This window comes from Gobio gobio (assembly GCF_949357685.1).
Source record: "Gobio gobio genome assembly, chromosome: 2".
Classification (NCBI taxonomy): Eukaryota; Metazoa; Chordata; class Actinopteri; order Cypriniformes; family Gobionidae; genus Gobio; species Gobio gobio.
Genome location: NC_137098.1, coordinates 64,081,094 through 64,103,455, shown reverse-complemented (window position 1 = coordinate 64,103,455; position 22,362 = coordinate 64,081,094). Strand labels below are relative to the sequence as shown.

Here is a 22,362-nt window from a genome sequence, read left to right as displayed (position 1 = left end):
TTTTTCTATCTACATGCGCATAAACTAGGGCTGTGTGATATTGAAGAAAAATGTGAAATGCAATGCCTTGTTAAATAATGCGATATGAGATACGATATTACTTTAAGTGTGTAAAATCTATTTAAATTATATTAAAACAATTATTTAAGAAATGAGAATGATACCATTTATGTGTTTCACATTCTTTCTGGGAAAAGAAAGTATCACTACAACTTCCGAAAGTGACTAGCAGTGTTTTAGCAAAAATGAATGTCACAAATCTGACAATATAATTTTAACATCAATGTAAACAAACAAAACAATTCCTTCCCCAACTGATATCGTTCACTTAAAACATAACCGACTGTGTTAACATGAATACTCGTCAAGACCATTTTGCCATAACTGTGTGTGTATTTGACAGTTTGAGGGTGTAACAAGGCATGAAACAGAACTGAAGGGATCACACCCTTTCAGAGAGGCGGCTTGTGTGCACATTTCAGTGTGTGTGGCAGACAGCACGAGACTGCAAGGAGTTGTTTTTTGCAAGTTATTGCTCTTTTTAATGTCAAGCACGTCACATAAGTAACAAACGTGTGCCCAGTCTATTCTCTGCTATATGCGTCGACCTAAAACGTACACTTTTCACAATGTTGAAGTAGCCTATTAACATTATTCTGATATTGCGTGCTGTTGCGATATGCATATCGTGATATGAACATATGTGATATTTCGATATTTTCGATTATATTGCGCAGGCCTAGCATAAACTACGATGGAAACGCGTTTACCGAATAAATTCCTTGATGCGCATAAAGAAAATCATGTGACTTTCGCTATGTAACAGCATAACTGTACTAACCAGCGGAAAAATCTTGTTTGCACAGCATCTGAAATGCTATTTAGGTCTTTCAGAAGTCTGTTGTCAAAGATGGCCGGTATATTTCCCTCCTAGAACTGTCTTACACGACTGCGTTCCCAAACAGCATCATCTGCCTCAAGACAAGACGTTTATTGAGACGCACGAGTTTCTCTGAGACGCAAATAATTTATTATATACGAAAATGAATATATATGGTGGCTTCTATGTTTTTTAGTTATTTTTTTTTATTTGTTTTAGCGGTAGTTTATCAGGAAGTGACGATTATTTTCTCTTCGACACACTGGATGGAAACGGTGCTTTATTCGCAAATGTTTTATGCAATATTGCATTCTTGCGCATAAATTATATTCGCAACTTTGTATGGAAACTTAAGTAGGCACTTTTACATTTCGCTTTGAAACCAAATCTTGTCATTCAGCTCTTCTCGTGATGAATGAAATCTGACTCCTGCTGCGACTCTCGTTCGGCTCACACTGTATTAAGCAGACATGTTCAGTTTTTAATTGTAAAGCCATTGTTTACGCTCACAACACCTGTCAGTCAATAGTCCCGCCTTCTCGATGACATCACACACAACGGTAAAGGCAGCAAGCGATGATTCATCAGGAAGCAATGTGTAGTCTGACATGTTCTTGGTTTTGAAAGTTTCATTTCAATTGGGTTTTGCATTGGTCTGGGTGTGTCTCATCTCGACTCCAACTCTAGTGAAAGACATTACTTTGAAATCATAGACTGTAAAAAAAATATGGGCGACGAACCTTCACTCTTATTCCATTGTAGAAAAACTGCCAATGTCCCAATATGGCGCTGACATCTTGCACTGATTTGGAACTCGAGTCTGCGTTGTAGTGAGTGCGAAGTGGAGCCACGATATCAAGGCCCCGCCCACAGTATCAAGGCCCCGCCCACAGTATCAAGGCCCCGCCCACACTTGCGCAGAATCGGTTAGTACAGTTTACTGCAGAACAACTCATTATATCGGTGTGAAATAAACTGTTATGGAATTGTAGAAATTAAAGTTAAAGCTCCAATGTCCTCCAAAAAAAAGTCAGTTGGTGCTTCAGTGAGAACTTCACTCAGAGAAGCTGTCAATCAATCTCAGCTGTCAATCATGCCGTCAAACCCCCCGTTTTTATAGCATCACATAACTAACTAAAACCAAACTTATTTAAAAAATGAACACCTACTTACATCAGCGTGATAACTACCTAAAATGACAGAAACTATCTTTGGAAAAAAAAATTGGATGTGATTTTATTTAGTTTGTCTCACGTCTCACAGGGTTTATGTGGCTATACTGGGACCAGCCATTATCACATGCCGCTGTTGGGGTAACCGTTTAGGACCCAGGAGCAGTAGTGAAAAATGAAGACCAAGAGTCAGGAGTCAGATTAATTAAAGAAAAATTTACTGACGAATAGTTTGTAGTTTCATCAGCAGAAGCCAGCTTCAAGTCTCACAGGGAGTTCATAGGTCACGCTCCCCCTCTCCGCCCATTCTCCTCCTAATACATACAATTTCTCAACAATTATACTCTTTTCAAGGTCTAGCCATAACATTGGATGATTCTAATTGGCTCAGAGAAAATGAACAGTCATGGTAAATTTCCACACCTTGTCAGTTAATCAGGTTCATATGTCCATAGATCACTTGTTGACATCTTCACCCCGGAGTTAGGCACGGAGTGACCTTCCAGGTCTGGAGCAGGCGCCAGCATGTCCAGAACAACATCCTGTCACTCTCCCTAGGATGCTGATCTGTAACACAGAATATTACGCAGAATACGCACATACACGGATAATAACCAGAAAGTTCCCCAGAACATACAGATAGTATTTGCTTTCTCTCAGTGAGAGGTACAGCCAGTTTTCACTTTATTCTCTAAAGAAACAATGGAACTGAAAATGAAAAGAGGAACAATTATTCTGTGAATTGGGTGCAGTCACAAAGGGTTTGACCCCCCCCCCCCTTCCGGAATCCCTTGGGTTAACTACAACAGATGGCTGACGCCTGTTAAAAAGACTTCTGTTGAACTCTTTAGTGTTTGTTACAGTTAAAGGAAATAACAGAGTTGGAATAAAGCCTAATATTAAATGAAAGGCTATACGTATTTCATCTCTGGAAGTGAGTAAGCACTGTTACTGCACTCCTGTCAGGTTAGGGGTGTGTGATGCCTCCAAAATCCAAACACGCGACTGAAATCAAATGTTTAGTGACACATCACACATCCCTAGGACAGTCCAGACCACTCAGAGACCAAATACACAAACTTTAGAAAACATTAAGGAAGAAACAACAATCATTGGTCCTATCGATTTAGTAATATCAAAACTGGAAAGAATCATTAGAAATCATAATATAGGAGGATAAATATTGATTAAGGCTTTAATTATGAATTTGATTCGGATATATATAGGTATATTGAAGCGGCAGTGGATTCACTGAAGCGCCTCTGCTATCGTTTGCAAACATTTATCTTTCGCCTGCATTTGTCTTTCGTGGTCGTCCCTCGAGGAAACATAAAGGCAGGAGTACTACCATAATCTGCAGAATCTTTCCTCCAGTGCACCAATACTATCGTCTCTCTCTTGTTTAACCATGCTTGAAAGCTGTGTGTGGAAGAGCTTCTGTTCGCCTATTGGTCAATGCCACAGATCTGACGGAACATGAACGAAACAAAAAAAACATGCTAGTCTTTCTGTTGTGGCATCGTGAAGTGTTGCAGACGCAGCATCGGTTGTCGTCCGACTGTATTGCCCAGTCCAAATACCCACACTTGAGGTCTTGTCCACTTGAGAGCCTATGCATGCGACAGGAAGTAAGCGTGCTAGACTTTCCCATGTCTTAAAAATGTGCAGTGCCCTTAATGCACACTAAACCCACATCTCAAATACCACTTCGGAGCAGTATTCGACGCTAAGCGTATCTTTGGGAACTCACGTGCCCTGAAATCACGAGATGTCAAGGAAAACGTTCCATTTAAACGTTTAATTAAATATTACATATCATTTGGTAGTAAAACAAGGTGGGAAACACTAGACATTATTTTTAATGGAAGGAGATATAGGCATGGTATTCAAGCATTAATTAAAATGAAAAAAGCTAAATGTTTGAATTTGGCTTGGAATTTCGTTTGTTGGAAATATGAACTGAATTTAGAAATGCTTTTGAAATAAAAAACTTTGCGTATAATAAACAAAATACATTTTTGACATGAAGACAGCGTTTGGAGTGGAGTGCAAAATAATCTGAAAATAACCCTGAGTACACGGCCTTTGTTGTTATTGTGAGTGTACACTAATAAAAGTAGTCAGTTTATAGTTTATAATTATGTCTTGCACTTATCTGTATGGCAAAAAATGATGGTGTATTGTGAGTTGTTTCCGCTGTCATAAAGGAAAAAAAAAACATCAGAACGCGCCGACGCCTTCGTCGGACAGAGGGATAAAGAAACCATATATTATATATATATATATAATATATATATATATATATATATATATATATATATATATATATATATATATATATATATATATATATATATATATATATATATATATATATATATATATATATATATATATATATATATATATATATATATATATATATATATATATATATGTATATATATATGTATATATATATATATATATGTGTGTGTCAGTGTCCTGTCTGTGTGGCTGCGTCTCATGCAGGTCTCATGTCAGCTAATCGAGGGACACTCTGACACACACACTCTCTCTTTCTCTCGACGCACAGACAGACTCGCGTCAGTCTCCTGCTCACATCGAGTTCTCTTTTGCTCATGAACAAACAATAACAACAACACAGAGAATTTTGAGTATTCTCATATTAGGAGTCTTAAATTAGTTAAATAACGTCTTAAATGAACTTAAAGAGTTGTGAGGAAATGAGATGCGCGGGACAACGCGTCAGATCCGCGTCATGTTCGTCAGCAGACGCTCTTAAAGTGACAGGAGCAGCCTATGATGCCTGACATTAATGTTCATGAAAGAACAACGGGAACAGAGAAAATTGTAGCTTTAATGATGATTAATCTATATTTCATTTATTATTTATTTATGCAGTTAAGAAAGGTGTTTGATAACTATTACATTTCTGTATATGTCTAACAGGGAAGGCCATGGGTAAATATAACATTTATTATTTTGGGTTTATGTAAAGATTGTTTTAAGTTCACTTAAATTAAAAGTTGTTTTTTTTAAAGCCTAATAAATGTTGAAATTGGGAGCTTTCAGTTATACTGTAATGTAACGTCATTAATGTTTCATAGAGACATTAGTATCAGTGATACTGGCCTTCATTCATAAAAAGATGACAATACAACACATATTTAAAATATGCCATTGCTGTCTTTAAATTGTTTATACATTAATTTGGAGAGTAACTGAAATTATTACAATATCAAAATATTAAAAACTTGCGATTAATTACAGAAAAAATTCGATTAATTTGTAATTTTTTTTTAATCGATGCCCAGCACATATATATATATATATTATTTTTTATTTTTTTTATTTATATGTTGATGAAAAGTGAGCAGTAAGAGTAGGATGCTGACTCTTAACACCGGGGATATGTCGGCAAATTTTTTTAACAGATAATTTTCCTTTCGTATGTATCAACTCGGCGCTGAAAACAAATGAAATGAATTACTCGACAAAAGTGCATTATTGTTACTAGCAACAGCATTCTTTGACAAAAGCTGTCCAATCCAAGGAATGTTTTAAGTAGTAACCAATAAAAATATGTTTTTTCAAACTACCCGCCACTGTGGCTGGTTTACACGGCAAAGTCACCCGCCACTAATTTCCCACCCTGTAGTAAAACATAAAGTGTTGCACGTTTTATTGGTGCAAAGATAAGGAGGCTATGTGTATTTTGTGCATTTGCAACTGCTTTTATCATTTAATTAGAAGCACCACAATTTAAAACAAATTCTTCTGTTACATAGGGACTACTGAACAGACATATGGCAACGGTGCACGCAGCACTTAAACATATCAGATCTTTACACACAGGCAAACACGGCTTGAGTAACGCAGGAAAGCGCGTTCCTATAGTCTAGTAAAGTAGTGTAGTTACCAATATTTTTAGTGTAATGCGTTACTTTACTTCGTTACCCAAATAAGTAATATCATTACTGTAATCCGTTATTTTGTAACTCGTTACCCCCAACACTGGTCGACATATTCTGAGATCTCTCGTTTTCTGGGCCTGGTGTCTATAAAAGCTTTTCTTTGACTAACAAAGTTGTTTTCAGCTCTGAAACGTACAGGATATTCATATATCACGATGAACTTTTATATACCAAAGGTTTAAGGGAAAGTTGATTTCTCAATTCATCACCCCTTTAATAATAAGTGTTTATCGGTTAGGGGTAGGTAAATAGACATGTGCAGAATTAGAGACGATAAAAGTGAGTGAGTGGGTCCAATATCATTGATCGTAAAAAGTGGGTAGGTCTTGTCCCACCCACACACAATGAAACGCCCATGACTGACGCCCATTGTCATCTACGAATCACCACAACAATGTCAAACGGATCATGCCAAAATCGAACTGATATACTGTATAAGAATCCGAACAACAACTCTGTGATGCTTTAAATAGCTCTTTTTATGGGTTATCTGTCCTGTTGCATTATGGTCCGTGCAGCTGGCTGAGTTTAGTGTGTCATGGAAACATGTGGCAGAATTAACAGAAATAATGCAAGGCTCTTAACTGTTGAAAGAGTATGATATTCAATCTCTCTTGGTTTAAATAACCCATCTATACACGTACTACTTGATGTTTTTCCTGTATCATCTCTCTGTGTTTCTTACACTATCAGCTCTTGTTTGTTGATCTCTCTTTGTCGTTGTCGTTCTGCCTCTCTCAGGGTTGTTTTGAGGTCAGATGATATCTATGATGAGGTCGTAACAGAAGCTTATCCTGAGTTCGGTCCAGATTGATGCCAGAATGGCCACTGCTAAGAAAGGTACGTCTCTCTTTTGTCTTCTCCTCCCTCACGACTGAAGTTTGTCCATTTTTACAACAGATTTGAATTTAAATGGTCAAATTGGCTAGAAATCAAATATGACCTTTTCTTTTTCTGCGTTAAGAAACTCACCTATTTCATTTGTCTAATGCTATATCGTTCTACTGCTGAATAATTGCTCATTAATTATTAGTGGTGCTTCAATTACATGCATTTTCTGTTTTATTCAGCAAGGATGAATTGCATTGATCAGAAGTGACACAGAAGAGATTTATAATATTACAAAAGATTTCTATTTCAAATCCTTTCTGTTCATTTCAACTTTGTATTCATCAAGAGCATTTTTTTTTAATCATTTTCGGTGCACCCAAATTATTCCTCGGCTCGCATCGCTTTTAACACCACAATTTCAAGGTCACCTTTGACCAATATATATTATGTAAATGATTTTAAACAAGAATAAGGTGTAGGTAAATACTTTTTAAATAAAAAATTTTATAAAAAAATTTAACATATATTTTTTTTAAAGTGCCTCACTGAGCTGCCAAGCTAAAACATTTCAAGATAGAAAGTGCTACTGTTTAAAGGTACTTCCCTGAACTGAGACCTAACATTTCATGGCTCAAAGTCTTAGCGGGTCCCCCCTTGTTGTTGATCCACTTACAAATGCACTGTTCCCTGCCATGCTCTGGCCACATTCTTTATGATTCTGGCCTCATGATGTTTCAGTCCCGCGAAAATATATGTTACCTTCTCGTTCGCAACATTCATGTTCCGCTCCCGCCCTGCCTGATAAGCCAGACCCACATCAAGATGTTGGGTCTGGGAACTCACCATTGGCAGGGCTCAATCCGAGAGGTGGGATAAACGGTTGTCTTTCAGATTCCCTCTACATGCAATAGGATAGCGCTACAACCAACCAGAGCAGCGAAGAAGGTGAAGCAGAGCTAGTTGAGAGATTAAACTAAACTTTCGCTGTATCCAGTCGGCAAATCTCTGGACACATCTTCCTTTCTTAAGAATGACTTCAGTGCCGTTCTTCGTTCTTTTCTCAAAGAAAAGCTTAACTCCAAGTCTTCCAGAGTCGCGGCCAAAGCCGATTCGAAAGGCCGCTGTTCGCCAGCTTCTGTGTTTACGAGTAGACGCGGGAACCGCGGCAACTCTGCTGTCATTATGTTAAGCCCGCCCACCGACTCCATACACGTGATTGGCCTGACCAGAGTTTGGTTTTTCCAGCTCTCAAGCCAACGGAGAGTTTCTAGATTAGCAAATTAGATTTGCTTCCGCTAGGGTGCGTCTAGATTTCTAGGCTAGCTCCCGCCCGCATAAAAGTATAAATAGATTTTTTCTAACACTGTTTCAAGTAATTTAACACAAAAGCGTGCATGGTTTGGCATGGCAGAATGCGTGCAAAGTGCGCTCACTTCAAAATTCCTAAAATGTAGGGCTGTGCGATATTGAGAAAAATTGCGATATTCTTGTTGAATAATGCAATATTCGATATGCGATACAATATTGCTTTAAGTGTGTAAAATCTATTTCTTTCCCCAACTGATATCGTTCACTTAAAGCATAATCGATTGTGTTTGCATGAATAGTCATCAAGAATGTGTATTTGACAGTTCGAGTGTGTAACAAGACACGGAAAAAAGAACGGCTTGTGCGAACGTTTCGGTGTGTGTGTCAGACAGTGCGAGACTGCAAGGAGTTGTTTTTCGCAAGTTAATGCGTTTAATAACTCTTTTTAATGTCAAGCAAGTCACATAATTAACAGTCGTGTGCCCAGTCTATTCTCTGCTATAGGAGTCAACCTAAAACGTACACTTTTCACAGTGTTGAAGTAGCCTATTAAAATCATTCAGATACTGCGTACCCTTGCGATATGCATATCGCGATATGTACATCGCGATATTTCGATAATTTCTATATATTGTGCAGCTATCATCTCAGTTCATCGCGATCTCACAAAGCTCCATTATCAATGAAAATGACTGCACAATGAATCTTTCATGTCTACACTTTCTTTGTTATAATCAGAGATTTGCCAGCATACAGGATTCAGCACTGAGCAAAAACTCTGACGTTTTCAGCGGTGAGTATCTTAAATGCATCTGTTTGGCCATTGCGTTCTAGAAATAAACACATATTGGCTACATTGCACAATGCACCAAAAACAAGTTATAAACAGCAACTCTGCCTATGCTTGCGCCTGTCAATGGTTTTTATTTTGTTTAAGTTGTTCTTGTTGCTTTTGTGCAATAGATGAATAACAATTTATTCGTTTCTAGATGTTTTACTTTTAGATATTTCTATTTTACGGGAGTCCGTTTTATTCTCCCGCATCAAATCTAGTCCCGCGTCACACTCAATGCGTGTAGTGCAGGTCTCTAGACCAGGGCTTGGCATCTTATCAGGGACTGGGGAGACTGGTGGCTGAAGTAGCTCCATGTCTGGGCTGTTGTCGGAGCATTGACCGGGGAGAGTGTTGGGGGGAACAGGCCTTCTTTTCTTAGAGAAAAAAAACACTCTATGGGTCTCTTTCTTTTCATTATTCGTCGTCTGTTTTCTTGCGTTTATTTTGCTGATGCTGATTGCCGTAATTGATTCTCTGCTGCTCGGGACGCAATTTCAATCACACAGCACGGAGCAGGATCAGTGTAGGCCTACAGGCATATCTGGACCACAGCCAATCAGAGGCAAAGATCCGCCCCATATCTGTCTCTGATTGGTTTAGACCACGATATGATCCAACCATGTGTGTGAGTTCCGTCAAAGGAGAACAAACGCTGCGGCTTCGTTCGTGGAGAGGCAGCGGATGCGAGGACGTTAGGTGCACCGGTGCGACCCAAGCCTGCAGCACTCCTCTCAGAAACTGAAGCCTCCACGTCACGATCGCCCCTAGTTGGCTGGTCCCAGTATAGCTCATAAGCCCCGCCCCTCCGTGTTGTCTAATGGACGTGACACGTCAGCACCATACTACATATTCCTCCGGAGGCTTCAGTTACTTCAGAGGAAGCCAATGAAGTCGCTTCGTCCATAATTTTTTATGTTATGGTGCGACCTAGGAAAAATGTTAGTTGCACCCTTACAAAGGTTTTGGTCCTTTTTTTTTTGGTCGTACTCTAGAGCCCTGATGCTGACAATTCAGCTTTGCATCACAGGAAAAATTTAAAAAATAATGATTCAAATAGAAAACTTAAATTGTAATAATATTTCAGAATAGTTTTTACTTAGACTGGGTAAACCCAGCCTAATCTGCCAGGGATTTGATTTCGCCCTGCAGCTAAGGCTGGAAACCTGTACATTCATTTCTACTGCTTCTGTTACACTTTTGCGGGAACCAATCACAGATTGGCTTATCCATCTATTGGCTGGTTTAACACAATGACGGATAGAGAAGCGATGAGTCGTTGCCTGTTGATCACGCCTCTTGTGGTCTGATTGGTTGAAGGACTATCCAATTGCTTACAGAGTCATTTAATTTATGCTTGTTTATCACGCCTCTTGTGCAGTAGAAAATACAGAGCAGACTCCCCAGACCAATGTTCAATCTTAAATTGATAGCCAGACAAGTTTTTACTCTATTTTGGATCAGATAATGCAGTCTTGATGAGAATATTTAAAAATCTCACTGACCTCAAACTTTTGAACGGTAGTGTATAACAACATGCTTTTTAGGAAGGAAATTTAGGAAGTTGAAAATGTTTTTTTATAACAATCCCACCATACTGACTTTAAACTGCTTTTCAGAAATGTCAATCTGCTTATCATGAGTTTTGACAACCTGCTGGTTTTTCATTCTCAGGAATGAGGCTTCGAGAGATTTTAATAAAGCAAGAATAATAAAGAATTCTAGCTCAGTCGGTGGTGACTCAGCAGTTGCAAGACATGTGGGCTGTTTCTTATTATCGGGAAATGTGCAAGAGCCCGTGTCTGTTTTCACGTCTGTCTTAGAAGCCTTTTCAGAGTCGCTGTCGGGAAAAACTCCCAAAAGATAATGTCTGTCTGCTGTCTTTCCACCATTTATTGCGGTAATCAATCCGTCCTGGAGGCACAAAGATGGCCTCCATTTTGTCTTTGTTTACGAATGAGATAAAGTTTCATTTTGGATGAAGGCAGAGGGTCTGTTGTCAAGCTGTGTATTATTGCAGCAGCTCCAGAACATGGAGAACTACGGTTTCTTCAGCTCGGGCAGCTGTGCGACATTCACAAAGCATCTTCCAATCCCAGCCTGCACGAGGCTTTGTCGTTGTGTATTAACTGACCCCAGGACAGCTTTTTGGAAATGTCCCTTTCCTCAAGGGCCAGATTCCTCGTTGTTGCCATGGTTATGGTGTGAAGTTTTAGATGAGGTTCATAAAATGCGCCGCCTCTATACAGCACCGCTGAGCATTCGTTTAATATAGAGGCCGTCGATCTCTGGTCCCTGCCAGACAGCAGCATTTCTGCTTTGCTTCAATCAAGAGAACGGATTGCCTTTAGATCTTTTATGCATGAATAACAAATGCGATTTAGTCTAATACACCTTTTCAAGCATTTATCAGGCATCTGGATCTTGAAAGTCATGGGCGTAAATGCATAAATTCCTCTGGCCCTAATTGTGTGGGGTAGAGGTCTTCTTGGGTCCTAAAATCTGTACCCGACTCAAATCACTTCTTACCCGAGTCGAAAAAGAAAACCTGACCCGAGACACACCTGATGAAATTAGACCTGAGTTCGACTCGACGGCATTTATTTTCTAACCTGACTGGACCCGAAAGTACAGTCCTGCTGATTGATTTGACCAAATTTGATTTGATTTGGGTGGGCGATATGACTAAAATCTTATATCACAATATGAGTAATCGTATATCACGATAACGATATATATCACAATATAGTTATTTTTGCTTTATATATGCTTTTTATGATGTCAAATACAGTCAGGATTTACTAAACACACAGCGCTGAAAAGGCGTGGACAGGGTTATTTTTGCGGCTGAGCTTATTGCATATGCATTTGTAGGAGTTTCCCTTTCAGGCGCAACATTTATGGGAGGAGAGTATTTAAATTAATCTTGCAAGGTGATTTACTAAGGTTTGCGCTCGTCAATTTACTGGTGTTTGTGCCATTATTTACCGCCCCCCAAAAAAGCATGACTTAAACCAGACGCTAATGGGTAGGTTGCATTGGTTATTATGCAAATTATCCGGCTGCATCTATTTTCATTCATTTGCGCGTCGTCAGTAGACTTTCCACTCTCATCGGCGCTTTAATGGAATTGCGCTCTAATCCTAATTTGCCCTGTTTAGTAAATCTGGCCCAAAATGTAAAAAGTAATCATATATAGCGGCAAGAAAAAGTATGTGAACCACTTGCAGAATGTGTGAAAATGTGAATAATTTTAACTAAATAAAAGCGATCATACAAAATGCATGTTATTTTTTATTTAGTGCTGTCCTGAATAAGATATGTTACATAAACAATTTTTTACATTTAGCCAACAAGACAAAAAAAAGCTGAATTTATTAAAATAACCCAGTTGAAAAGTTTATGAACCCTTGATTCTCAATACTGTGTCCCTGGATGATCCACGGCTGTGTGTGTGTGTGTTTTGTGATGGTTGTTCTTGAGTGTCTTGTTTGTCCTGAGCAGTTAAACTGACCAATGTTCTTCAGAAAAATCCTCCAGGTCCTGCACAATCTTCAGTTTTCCAGCATCTTTTGCATATTTGAAACCTCTCCAGCAGGGACTGTGTGATTTTGAGATCCATCTTTTCACACTGAGGACGATTGAGGGACTCAAACACAACTATTACAAAAGGTTGAAACATTCACTGATGCCCCAGAAGGAAACACGACGCATTAAGAGCCTGGGGTGAAAACTTATTGAATTTGAAGATCAAGGTAAATTGTACTCAATTTGTCTTCCGGGAAACATGCAAGTACCTTCTGTTGCTTCTGAAGGGAGTAATAAATAAAACTTAAAAAAAGATATTTAAACAAAATGAGAAACATTTGGACATCTTCATCCTATTCAATTAGTTTTCACCCCGGGCTCTTAATGCGTTGTGTTTCCTTCTGGAGCGTCAGTGAATGTTTCAACCTTTTGTAATCGTTGTGTTTGAGTCCCTCAATCGTCCTCAGTGTGAAAAGATGGATTTCAAGATCATACAGTCACTGCTGGAGAGGATTCAATATGCTGTTAAATTGTCTTTTTCGTGATTTCAATTAACTAGACATGCTTTTTGATTAATAGAATTTAATGTAACCATTAAAACAGAGAAAAATGTATATAGAATTTCTACAAAAAATTAATATCTACCTCAGGTAGAAACTCTGGAAGAGTTTTGTTTTCCAGTACAACATCCTTAAATCAAGATATATTTACTTGAGATGCAAAATGAAGAAATTAAGCCTTTTTTTCTGAGAAATTTCACAAAATTAAGTGAGCTTATGCTTAAAACAAGAACAAATATGCTATTGGGTATGAAAATGACTTGCATTTGAATTAAGTAGATTTTTATGAACCCATTGGCAGATATTTGTTCCTGTTTTAAGCATAAACGCACTTAATTTCTCAGAAAAAAATACTTAATTTCTTCATTTTGCATCTCAGGTAAATGTATTTTTTTAATCATAAAATGTCACATGATTTCTTATCTCAAACTTTTAGCTAGATTTTTTTTTGTAAAATGAATAAAGTTTTGAAGATCTGTTGGAAATTGTATTTCCAAATTTAGAAGTATTTTTTCAAAGTGTTGCTAATACAACTCATTGTGTGCTTCCTAGATATTATAGTTAACATATTGACGTGTAACGTCCCTTCAATTTATTCCTTACATTTTCTTTAAATGGTCTTAAAAAGGTCTTAAATTTACCTTCATTAAACCTGCAGAAACCCTGGTAGAGGCCATTGAGCGCAGAAGCGCGGATTCTGAGAAAACGTGAGATAATAACGTTGTCATAGAATTGTTTTAAATAAATAGTTTAAAAGAAATTGGCTCTTCTTGGATCCATTTGGAAAAAGCACATTTATTTTAAATTTCCTGAGACCTGAGGCCACTAATTCTGAACCAGACCCGTGTCCGAGGCACTCGTCGAAGTTTTGGCCCCGAACCCGCTTGGATCCAAGAGGACTCGTGAAGACCTCTAGTGTAGGAATAAATTAGAAGTAATAAGATAAGATTCTATTTTGTTGTGCTCATAGGTTATAAAATGTAGTGCATATGTATCAAGTTTAATTCTTGATTTCCCTTATCCGCTGGGAGAGTATTTTAATGCTGTGCAGATGCTCTGTGTTGGTCATCTAGACCATGAGACACTAGTTGGCAGGTCTATTAGTCATGTGTGAGAGTGTTTATAGTGCTCTACATCAGTTGGAGTCCCATAACTTCTGTAACGAGGCCAAGAACGTGTCACTCATACTACAAATGTCGTCCTGTCCCATGCAGCTTACATTACGTAATGTGTAATTTTACCTCTATGCCACATGACCTACAGCGGCAGGCACACAGGGTCACCACTGAACCTCCAGATTCATATCATTTTTATATTTGTAAAATATACTCATATTAAAATATAGTTGTCTCTCTTTCGGCATTTGACTTCTGGTCCAGCTTGTGTGATAATCGTTCTCTACACTTGGCATTGTGTAGTGCAAATTGGCTCATTGTTTGTGATGCTCTTTATTGTAAGTTACTTTGGATAAATGTAAATGTTTATTGCAGCTAGTTTGAGTGTGAATGTGAAGTATCTTGGCGATTACCCTCATCTTTTATTTGTTATTGTCCCTCTTGTTCCTCTCACAAAGACATCCTCTGAATTTGAAATGTCATTTATTTCTGTTTGTAGCACAGGGACCAGGAGAGTCCCTCATGTAATCATCAGTATGTCTGTCATTGGCCGCTCATTTCATGACATGAGTCCCCAGTGCCGACGCTACACCCTGGATCATAGCCGATACGGTGCGATTGCCATGTGTGACAACTGGCAAGACAGTTATTTGAATACCTTATATAACTAATGTCTGTAATATTGCCACTGTTGTTGTTGTTGTGCTTACTTGGGTGTAGTGATTTGAATAGACTCTCAACACACATCCTGCAGCGTTTTGCTACGGACCAAAGTGCCCTTATTGTGCTATTTTAAAGGTTCCTAATATTTGTCGTCTCCTACAACAGCTTTACATGCATCGAAGGTGAAAAAACACTTTATTTTTCTCATAATGTACATTAGAGCATCACCTCTTTTCTCACAGTGTCTCAAACTGTTTGATTAAGGATTCAAGGTAACACTTTATTTTAGGGATGTAACGGTACACGTATTCGTATTGAACCATTTCGGTACAGGGCTCTCGGTTCGGTGTGCGCGTGTACCGAACGGTTATGAATGCAATCTTTAACAGTTAACAGTCGGCTTGTTTAAAGCGCGGAACACACTTCAATCCGAGTTCCCACACGAACATATTGAGTATTCAGTCCATTTTATCACGAAATTCAAACGATAAATGCAGTTTTAACGCTCTATAATATGACGTGACTGATAGACGCGTATCAGTTCAACCAACGCTATCTCACAACCAATTCGTACATATTTTACGAGGTGGCTAATTCGTACGAATTTGTACGACCTCACTCGTACGAATTTGTACGTTTTGTCTAAACCCCAGTGACGGGTAGGTTTAGGGGCAGGGTTTGAGGTAGGTCATTCGTATGAATTCATACAAATTTGTCAACACTTGGCAACTCGTCAAATATATACGAATTAGCAAAAATCGTACACATTCGTAAGCGGCAGCGCGCGATGCGCGAGGGAACGCGATCAGGAACAGATGATTGCGTTCACTGGCGCGCTGCCGCTTGAAAAAGAATAAATATAAATTAATATCTTAAGGTATGTTGAGGATACATTACAACTTGCTGAAACGTATCAGATGTCGTGTAATCGCTCCATCTGTGTTACAACTGCGGAAAGACAATAAAACCGCTTGTAAACAATGTCGTGTAGAATCACGTTTACCTCAGAAGTCATTCAGTGTCCACAGATGTGAGTTCACTAGAGAGATTAACTCTTTCACTGAATACATGCACTATATTAGCCTATATATTCATTATATTAGCCTATATATATTCATTATTTACTACTTAGCCTGTTAGTGATGTCTTGTTTATTTAATGTATGTTTAAATAAACCTGCCATGAAAATTACAGCCACTAAATGATTATATTTCAACAACAAATTGGAGAAAAAATAATAATAATTAGATTTAGAAGTTAATGCAAAAACTGCCTTATGTGAAGCTTATGAGTGTTGTAGTTTAGGCTAATAGTTTGGGCTCTGTTGTTAATCTTTAATAGCAATATGTAAGTAAGGGCTCCCTATATAGTTTACACCATTAGCTTTAAATGTCCTGTTCTTCGTGATCCCATTTTTCAAACTTTAGTTAGTGTGTAATGTTGCTGTTAGAGCACAAATAATACCTGTAAAATTATAAAGCTCAAAGTTCAATGCCAAGCGAGATATTTTATTTAACAGAAGTTCCCTTTCAAAGCCTACAGCGAACGGCTGGTTTGGACTACATCCCTGTACATCCTGCTTTAATGACGTCAGTAGAACAGTTTGTTGACTAACCTCCGCCCACAAGAATACGCAAAAAAGGGGGCGTGGTCTTGTTGCTCCCTCGTGGAGAAGAGGAAGTGTTGCGTTCGGTTCGGTTCGGTTGTGTTTGTCGCCATGTCGTTCAGACGCTGTTATTTTCATCCCGGAATCAAATCACCTTTGTTTGGCCTTCAGGGGCTGTAGTTTGAGCGCGTTCATCTCCCCGTTATGGTAAGAGGCGTGACCTTTCCGGGCAACGTGCGCTAAGCTGCTGTCGAATCACAACACGGGAACCGCTGGCAGAATCAGAACTCGTTACATATTTCTGAAGGAGGGACTTCATAGAACGAGGAAATTCTCAGGCCGTTTTGAGGACAGTGAAAACAGCGGTATACAGATAAGTAAATTGAGTGAAAAATACTGTTTTTTTTTACACATGAAACATGAACACGTTATATTGCACACTGTAAACACAATCAAAGCTTAAAAAAAACACGAAAAACGGGACCTTTAAGAAACTTTTAGTTCTAACTGAATTAGTTTAAGAACAGACACAATGTTTTCTCATTTAACCACTTTTGAATAAAAATTAATAAAAAGCAATTTTGTAAAACTGCTGTACCGAATCCATACCAAACCGAGGTACATATCGAACCGTTAGTTTTAGATTAGATTAGATTAGATTCAACTTTATTGTCATTACACAAGTACAAGTACAAGGCAACGAAATGCAGTTTAGGTCTAACCAGAAGTGCAATAGCAGCAAGTGCAGGATATACAATGGATGCGTAAGTGCAGGACATGGATATGTACTGAATATGTATAAATATGTATAAATAGAGAGACGTTATTACTATAAACAGAACTGAATTTACAGGTGAATATGTACAGTGAATAAATATACAGATGGCTATTACTATAAACAGAATTTACAGGTGAATATGTACTATGAATACAATATACAGATGGCTATTACTATAAACAGAATTTACAGGTGAATATGTACTATGAATACAATATACAGATGGCTATTACTATAAACAGAATTTTACAGATAGAGGTATACAATAATATGCTAGGCTAATATGAGGAATAGCAGTGGATTAGGGTAGTGCAATAAATTATGGACAGAGCTATCCGGAAAAAAAAAAAGTGTAAAGTGCAGTGGAAAGTGGTTGCATATTACAGTTACAGTACAGTGCAAAATGCAAATGTAAACATTGGTACTATAAATACAGTCGGCAGTGCAAATGAGCATAATCCAGTTAAGATATGGCAGTGCAAGATGCATATGTAAACAGTTGTTACTGTGATAAACAGTCGGTAGTGCAAATAACAAAGTGAAGGAAGATGTGAGGTAGGAGAGTTATCAGTTTATGAGGGAAGTGGATCAACGGGGGTTTGAGTTTAATAAAGAGACAGCTCTGGGGAAAAAACTGTTCTTAAGTCTGCTGGTCCTGGTCCGGAGAATCCTGAAACGCCTGCCAGAGGGCAGGAGAGAAAACAGTCTGTGGGCTGGGTGAGAGGAGTCCTTGAGGATGCTGCGAGCTCGATGCAGGCAGCGTTTCCTCTGGATGTGTTCGATGGCGGGCAGTGGAGTTCCTGTGATGCGCTGGGCAGTTTTCACCACCCGCTGCAGTGCCTTGCGCTCCGCAACAGAGCAGCTCCCATACCATACTGCCACACAGTTGGTCAGGATGCTTTCTATTGCGCAGCGATAGAAGTTCACCAGGATAGCCGAGGAGAGCTGATTCTTCCTCAGTGTCCTCAGGAAGAAGAGGCGCTGGTGAGCCTTCTTGACCAGGCTGGAGGTGTTGGTCGTCCACGACATGTCCGCCGAGATGTGGATCCCCAGGAACTTGAAACTGGAGACACGTTCAACAGCCATTCCATTGATGTGGATGGTGTCGTGTGTGCCTCTTGACTCCTTCCTGAAGTCCACGATGAGCTCCTTCGTTTTGGTGGTGTTGAGGAGCAGGTTATTATCAGTGCACCATGTGGCCAGGTGCTGGATCTCCTCCCTGTAGGTGGTCTCATCGTTGTTGCTGATGAGCCCAATCACCGTAGTGTCGTCCGCAAACTTGACGATGGAATTAGATCCATACACAGGCTTGCAGTCGGCGGTGAAGAGGGAGTAGAGAAACGGACTTAGCACACAGCCCTGTGGTACACCAGTGTTAAGAGTGATGGATGTGGAGCAGGTGAATCCTGAACGAACATTCTGGGGTCTGTCAGTTAGGAAGTCCAAAATCCAGTTACACATTGAAGTGTTGATGCCCAGGTCTCCAAGTTTGGCTATTAACTTGGATGGGATGACAGTGTTGAATGCTGAGCTGAAGTCAACAAACAGCATGCGTGCATACGTGTTCTTATGGTCCAGATGGGTGAGCACAGAGTGCAGTGCCATGGAAACAGCATCCTCTGTGCTCCTATTGCTGCAGTAGGCAAACTGGTGTGAGTCCAATGTGGATGGTATAGAGTCTTTTAGGTGTTCCAGGACCAGCCGCTCAAAGCACTTCATGACGATGGGTGTGAGTGCTACAGGGCGGTAGTCATTAGGGCACCTCGGGTTAGAGTGTTTCGGCACTGGCACAATGGAAGTGCGTTTAAAGCATGTCGGTACAGCTGCTTGGGCAAGAGACAGGTTGAAAATGTCTGTAAAAACCCCAGCGAGCTGCTCCGCACATGCCCTGAGCACACGTCCAGGGATGTTGTCTGGTCCAGCAGCCTTGTGTGCGCTGATCCGGCTCAGTGCCTTGCAGACATCTGTGGAGGAGAGTGTGATTGGTGGGTGGTCAGCTGAGGGTTTGAGCTTGGTGGCAGTTTCTCTGTTGTCTCTTTCAAAACGAGCATAAAAGTAATTTAGCTCGTTCAGGAAGTTGACATCAGTGGCTGTGGGGGTGGAGTGGGTGGGTTTGTAGTCACTGATGGCCTGGATGCCCTGCCACATGCTTCGAGGGTCAGAGTTGGAAAAGTGACCCTCTATCTTTAGCTTGTAGCAGTGCTTGGCCTTTTTGATGCCCCTCTTCAGGTTAGCTCTGGATGTACTGTAGGCTTGTGCATCACCTGATCTGAAGGCAGTATTGCGTGACTTCAGCAGGAGTCGAACTTCCCTGTTCATCCAAGGCTTCTGATTAGGGTATGTGGTGATCTGTTTCTGGGTTGTAACACTGTCGATGGTGGTATTGATATGATCCAATACAGAGGAAGTGAATGAGTCAATGTCCGTGTGAGCGCCACTGGTGGCTTGAGAAGCAAACATACTCCAGTCTGTGTTTAGAAACCTTTCCTGGAGTGTGGAGTCTGCCCACGCAGGCCACACCTTGATGGTCTTTACTGATGGCTTCACACGGTTGATGAGGGGTGAATATTTGGGTGATAGAAACAAAGAGAGGTGGTCTGACTGTCCCAGGTGGGGGAGGGGTGTCGCAACGTAAGCGCCAGCCATGTTTGTGTAAACATGGTCTAAGGTTTTGTTTCCTCTGGTGTGGCAGGAAACATGCTGGTGAAACTTGGGTAGCACTGACTTTAAGTTTGAATGATTAAAGTCACCTGCAACAATAAACGCAGCTTCCGGGTGATCAGTCTGTTGTTTACTGATGGCTGCGTGAAGTTCTTTCATAGCAAGCTTGGCATCAGCATCCGGGGGAATATAGGCTGCAGTGATAATAGTGGAGGTGAACTCCTGCGGTAGATAAAACGGTCTACATTTAACCATGAGAAACTCCAGGTTAGCTGAACAATGACTCCCAACAATAGCAGAGTTTGTGCACCAAGCTTTGTTAATATAAATGCACAATCCACTCCCTCTGTTCTTCCCGGAGCCATCTAATGTTCTATCCGCCCGGAGTGTGTGGCGTCCCGCTAGCTCAATAGCGGTGTCCGGTATTCCGCTGTTTAACCAGGTTTCAGTGAAGATTAGGACGTTACAGTTCAAAAGTTTCTTACTGTGTGTAATGCTGAGTCGAATCTCCTCCTCTTTTTTGTTCACTAGCGATTGTACATTGGCAAGGAAAATGCTGGGTAAAGAGAGCCGGTAAGGAGTTAGCCTTAGCTTAGCTCTTAGACCTCCACGCTTACCCCGCCTTTGTTTACGATCACAGCGCCGCCTTCTAGCACTTCCGCCCGGCCGGGCAGAGCGCATCGCCTCGGGCGTCCTAGCGATCTCAGGAAGGAGTTGAAGATTGAACCGTTTGTGTACCGTTACACCCCTACTTTATTTTAAGGTGATGTAGTTACATGTTACTACATGTACTTACTATAGTAATAAATTGTACATAATTACAAGTAACTAACCCTAACCCTAACTTTAGAGTAAGTAGATGTAGTTAATTAAGATTACTCCAAACTAATTTGAGGAAGTACAATGTAACTACGTCACCTGAAAATAAAGTGTAATTGGATTCCGTCTCTAAACCTCTCTTTTCTGAGTGTCTACTCTGCTCTGATTGGTCAGATGGCCCAGTCTGTTGTGATCGCTCTACTCTACTCTGATTGGTCAGATGGCCCAGTCTGTTGTGATTGGTCTACTCTGCTCTGATTGGTCAGATGGTCCAGTCTGTTGTGATCGCTCTACTCTACTCTGATTGGTCAGATGGCTCAGTCTGTTGTGATTGGTCTACTCTGCTCTGACTGGTCAGATCAGTCTGTTGTGATTGGCTGACCTAAGGCTGTAACGATTTGACCAAAAATAAAAACCTTGATTAATTGAACATTTTACCTCAATTACGATTAATGAACGATTTTTGTCTTCCTTCAGGGCGCGCGCGACACGGCTCGGCTCTCTGTCACAGAAAAAAGCTGAGCACTGAACGGAGAAGTTTTCCGTATTGTTGTTTTTGAATAGTGCACAATCGCTTTAAATGTTCAAGCCTTTAAATGCATTTACTTGACAAACTTTATGAGGACGAAAGTGAAAGCAATCTGGGTTCGGGGCTTGCGCACGCCGTCTATGTGTGTCTGTGTGTGTGTGTGTGCGTGTGTCGCAGCGCGTAGGCTATAAAAAGAACGGCAATTAACTGACCTGTATAAACTGTGCAAAACATGCAGTTACTATAGTGATTCTGGGCATCTATAAACACCGATAACTGCATCTTTCTGTGTGCCTGCAGACTGCACTTGATGTGACTGACGGGGCGGAGTCACATGACTAAAACCGAAATAACCGACATGGGAAAAATACGTCGGTTAGAGGATCTGAATTTCGGTTTCGATTATTTTTCGATAAATCGTACAGGCCTACCGCTTACAGTGCATGTTGTAAACCAAACGCCTATTATAATATCTGAATTTCAGCTCTGGATCTTCCTCAGCACTTGATACACATCGATACAAAAGACGGCGTTGGTTTTACCATATCAATTCCAGCACGATTCCTCTTCCTTTTGAGGTGCATCACAGTTGATTCACAGCAATAAAAACAGCGTCTTCTCAACATATCGACAACACAAATCAAACTCTTCCAGTCTCTGCTACAACTACAATGTTTGAGGGTTAAAATAGACATCGTTCACGGGCAGCCAATGAAGACCATAGATTGGCATTATGCCAATTTGTTATAAAACCAACATGGGTTCATTCAGGAAGTGAGACTGGAATTACTGACGACTCGTTTTTAGGCAGTTCAGAATTAGTTCTTTCTTTTGGCAGACAATAACTCTATTTACCGTTCACTTTGATCTTTGAAACAGACCTTTTACATTGACAAACAGCAATATTACACATTACATGAAAGGTAATATCTGAGAAACCATAATAGGGGCACTTTAAATCATGTTGCTTTTTGTGAAAGGTCAGTTATTAAATTGATTTATTGAATCCTATCTAGAAACTACAATATCTCTGAAGTCGGCTCTTTTGACTTTGACAAGTAAGAACTGTAGCTCAAACAGTGCAGCATGGCATTAGCAACGCC

General features: G+C 39.9%; 1 protein-coding gene across 1 annotated transcript in view; it reads left to right on the top strand.

The window, feature by feature from the left end:
* The window catches only part of adisspb (adipose secreted signaling protein b), a 39,204-nt gene that overhangs the window by 6,951 nt on the left and 9,891 nt on the right, over positions 1-22,362 (top strand). The window contains 1 exon segment of the mRNA XM_079811121.1: positions 6,771-6,869. Within this exon segment, the coding sequence (XP_079667247.1) occupies positions 6,851-6,869 (19 nt within the window). The 5' untranslated portion in view covers positions 6,771-6,850.